Source organism: Dermacentor variabilis, chromosome 5, assembly GCF_050947875.1.
Source record: "Dermacentor variabilis isolate Ectoservices chromosome 5, ASM5094787v1, whole genome shotgun sequence".
NCBI classification, from domain to species: Eukaryota; Metazoa; Arthropoda; class Arachnida; order Ixodida; family Ixodidae; genus Dermacentor; species Dermacentor variabilis.
In genome coordinates this window covers 53,795,503-53,799,788 of record NC_134572.1, presented here as the reverse complement: position 1 = coordinate 53,799,788, position 4,286 = coordinate 53,795,503, and the positions used below count along the sequence as shown (strand labels likewise).

Genomic DNA, 4,286 nt, shown 5'->3' with positions numbered 1-4,286 from the left:
TTGCTCATGTGATTACGGGATGTATTTCCTCCTACAGCAACTACAGCAAATGAGCATGCCTCCATTTATGCGCACTTCAGACGTCACTGATGCAAGATCGCGTGATTTAAATTCGCACCCACACATGCAATGAAAACGCAATCGAGTAAAATTCAGTTAATCCAGTGCGCAGAACTTCACTATAGGTGCCTATAGACACGCTAACAACCATGGTTGAGTGAGAAAACAAAGCGCTTCACCCTACTAGCGCGAGCGTGTGGAGTTGTGAAATAAGAAGACGAAGAAGAAGAAGAAGAAGAAGCCAGCGGTTGAAGAGCTGTCATGTCGAAGTCAGCGAAGAGCGGCACTAAAGTATTCTCCAGGAGGAGGAAGCCGTCCAAAGTGCCCTTGAAGCTTCCCCAGGCCACTGACAAGAATGAGGCAACGCCATTACAAAACATAGATCCTGTCCTGCCGGAGCAAGCCGCAGACGCCGGTGCCACGTCGATGGGAAGCCCCACCAAAGGAGATTGTGTCTCACCGGGCAGCGTGAATGCCACCACAATGATGGTGAGGAAGGGATCGGTGCGTGGGCTCGTCTCCACTTTGTCGCTCTACAACTTGAACGAAGGTGCATGGGTCAAGAGGTGTATTCCGTAAGCACACTTGTTTCTTCTCGTTTTCAAAACTATTTTAGTAAAGATAGCAGTTCACTTCAGTTTAAAGCAGTTGAGACGTTACTACAGACAAACAGTGCCGTCTTCCGCTTTCGTTCTGTCATTTCTAGGCTGCTCAGTTTATGCACTGTGCATGAATGACAGCGCATGTTTGCTTTAGTTGTGCGCGGGTATCTGGATAAGCGTAGTTTTCGACGCCTATGTCCGCGTCTTTTTTACAGTGATTCGTGATTATTACTCTAGGCAATAGCATTGGAACATGCGGTGTCACGTCGCAGGATGCAAAATAGTTTTTTTTATACAGTGCAGGAAAGAAGAAACAATTTGCGCGCCCGTGTTTTGTAAGGGCTGTTGCCCACTGCTAGTATTATTTTACCAACAATTCCGACGGGTGACCGATGCCAACTGCCAATCAGCGGCTTGATTTTCCACGAATCAGTGGTGAAGGGCAAAAAGGAACGGAACGTGAAAATATTTGTAATGGTTCCCGTCTCCCCAGGAAAAGCTAATTTTAGTACTAAGAGTTGTTCACCTCTTTTCCCTACGCACAACTGGTCATCCTTACTGCCGTCAGCACTCCTTCACAGTGCGTTCGGCCTCTATCCTAAACATACTAACAAACTTTCGCCCGTGCAAACATGTGCATTCTGTACAGCAAAGGCGTTTGTAATGAGATGACTGCGAACTTTTTTTTTTGTAGTAGGACGCATTTCATGTTTGTTCCGTCACGAGTCAGCCACAGCCGCATACGCGCTCGCCCACGCGGCAGTGACCCAGCCTTCATCTTTACATCTTAATCCTGGCACCCCATGTTGTCTGGATGCGTCTGGAATAGTAGCAGTGACAATGTTATCATCAACATAAAAGAGGCCTTTTCTATATCGCCGTGCTTTCTTCTGTACAGATCAGCAGACACTTGTTGCGGTGATAACTTAAATATATATCTATACAACATTAAGCGCATCATTTGGTTATAGTTACTTCTCGGCAACACAACTTGCCAGCAAACGTAACAGACTTGCCGAGTGCTACCATGAGAACGGCCATGTTCGCTGCATGCTCACCCACAAAGCACGTAGGACGAAATGTTGATCAGCGTTGGTTGCTTGACAATGCGGATTCTGGCTTTTTTGTTGCGCCCAACGTTCAGATCATTAGGACCTTGTGTTTAGGAACGCACATTAATTTTTTGCCGTGTGCCGCAGTGCCCTGGCAATTGTCGCTGTTGTGCTGGTCGCTGTGTCTGCCGTGACCGTATGGATCGTACTAAGGCGGCGAGTGGTATCGCCAAACGGCAGCACGACCGCTTCCACCAGCATGTGCACCGCACCACCCGGCGACCCGACTGTCAGATTCGAGTCTTTGGGGACCACAGTACACGGCGACCTGGACCAGAGCCGCCAACTGCGCAAGTTCTTCGGCATTCCTTATGGCCGGAACGTGAGCTTGGCCCGGAGGTTTGAGCGTGCGCAAGGCGTAACCGGTATTGGCGATAATGGAAGCTTGTATGCCCACCGGCACGGCCCAGACTGTCCTCAGGTGCGGTAGTCCTGTTATACGCGCCGAGCGAGATCTGCTTCGAGATGAAGGACATGTGTAATGTTTAAGCACATCCACTCAACGTTGTTGAGTTTCAGGCGCAAACGGGTCACTCGGGTTGTTCTCTTGGGTATGTTTGCAACTGTGTTTTATTCGATGGTTGGAGGCTAGGGCCACCAGCATGGAGCAACAATGGCCGCATTCGTTTTTTGAGTAAAGCTGAAGGCTTTCACAACACAAATTTCTCGCTCAGAGTGTCAAAGGTAGATTATCAAAACTTATAGCTTCCCTTTCTTGCAGTACAGTTGAAGATGCATTGCATGTTCGAGTTTATTTCTGTTTATGTTAAAGTAGTACATGTGGAAAAGAAAGACTACAGGAAGAGGTTCCTAGGTAAAACTGCTGTTGGGGAGGGTGGGGGTCTTAGGTATAGGGTAACTTAATTAGGTGAATGTAAGTCAGGAGTCGGTGACAATGTAAAAAAACGAAGAGGCTTGGCAGCAGATACTTAGCCGAGAATGTGTTAGGCAGTCATTACTGTACAATTATCAGCAGCTTCCTATTTGAACAGCTTCTGAAATGGCTTATTCGCAGGGCGACTTCCCAAAACTGAGTGTGAACGAGGAGTGTCTGACCCTGTCTATCTGGGTCCCCGTTGTGTGCACCACAAGCAGCCCACTCAAGACCGTATTGGTGATCGTGGCATCCGAATGGTTCCAGTTCGACAACACTGGTCAACTTGACCGCAAGTGCGAGACTCTTAGCCTGGGCGGAGACATCGCTGTCGTCGTCATTAAGCATAGACTCAGCCTGCTCGGTTTCTTGGATGCAAATTCAAACGAAACACCTGGATATGTAGGTGTCGATGACGTCTTTCTAGCTATCAAGTGGATAAGTGAGCACATCCAAGCGTTTCACGGCGACCCCGGAAGACTCGTGGGTTTCGGTTTTGGATCAGGCGCGTACATTGTGTCGATGGATTTGTTTGCGGAAGCGCAAAGCAGGAAGAGATACTTCAAGCGTCTACTCCTTCATGGCATTTCGCCAGCGTCTTTGATTCCTCGAGTAAGGCTGGATGACTTAAGCAAGCTCATGACTGCATTGCAGTGCCCCTCCGCCACTAATTCGAAGGCTTGCGTCGAGTGCCTCAAGAAGGCCAGTCTGAAACGTATTTATGAAGAAGCCGCAAAACTGCAACCGCTATTTTTCACGCCTGACTGCGACCAACCTCCTTTTGATGGTTGTGACAAGATCTTCACCAAACTTCCGTCATCTTTGAGAGGGATTGAGATACTCTGCGGCTACAATGTGAACGACGGCCGCGAGTTCCTCAACCAGTATGTTCTTGAACAATCAAGAAACCGAAACACCATTCAAGTGTTTGAAAAGCTTCAAACACTTTTCACTAGGAAGAAAAGGCAGCATACATTCAAGGATTTACCCGTTGAGAAACAACGAGCGCTCGACAAAGATGGAGACGCTGACGTACATGGTTTCATAGAGTTGGTGTCAGATATGTCATTGCGTTGCCCTATGATCGAGCTGGCGCGCCAGACAGCCGCAAAAGGAGCTTCCGTCTACCTTTATGGCTCTGACAACTCTAACAAGCTCTTGGAACCTGCGGTCATGATGGCGGACATTGTTGCATTTGCGAAAAGAGGGCAAGTAGTCTTCATTTCTAAAGAAAAATTGGCAGTCAGGAAAGGTCTAAGCAACTGGTTGCATTCATGTAGTTACTGAGTCTGAAGGTACGAAGATAAGACGACACTTCCTGTGAGCCCGTTCTACTAGTTTCTCTTCTGCTTTTAATTACCTTTTAATGTGCGACAGAGTAAACAGTGCTGGCCAACAATGCGTGCATCACAACGTTGAGAAGTTAGAAAGAAAAAACACATGCACCTGGTGGCATAATCACACACTGCGCTTAAACAGACGATGCTAATCATACAGCTGAAAGCTGCATCCTTGGCTACTGTACGTGTTTAAATGTGAAATTCTTGAATTTCCATTATAGCCGCAATAGTGCGAAACATATTTTCAAGAAGTATCTTCTCACGTACCTTTCCAAGAAATTATTAGATCGATTTCGGA

General features: G+C 47.4%; 1 protein-coding gene across 1 annotated transcript; it reads left to right on the top strand.

Moving 5' to 3' along the window:
* Positions 1-309: 309 nt before the first annotated feature.
* On the top strand, positions 310-3,935 carry LOC142583532 (acetylcholinesterase-1-like). Its single transcript, XM_075694020.1, has 3 exons — positions 310-635; positions 1,862-2,195; positions 2,790-3,935. Exons 1-3 carry the CDS (start codon positions 322-324, stop codon positions 3,933-3,935), a joined length of 1,794 nt encoding a protein of 597 aa, XP_075550135.1. The 5' UTR covers positions 310-321.
* The last annotated feature ends 351 nt before the right edge of the window (positions 3,936-4,286 follow it).

What these genes read in the sequence shown, in the direction of transcription:
- LOC142583532 (XM_075694020.1), top strand. Translation starts at nt 322, where the DNA reads ATGTCGAAGTCAGCGAAGAGCGGCACTAAAGTATTCTCCAGGAGGAGG. An exon ending in TGGGTCAAGAGGTGTATTCC is followed by an intron (nt 636 to 1,861) that starts GTAAGCACACTT and finishes CGTGTGCCGCAG; the next exon opens with TGCCCTGGCAATTGTCGCTG. An exon ending in ACGGCCCAGACTGTCCTCAG is followed by an intron (nt 2,196 to 2,789) that starts GTGCGGTAGTCC and finishes GCTTATTCGCAG; the next exon opens with GGCGACTTCCCAAAACTGAG.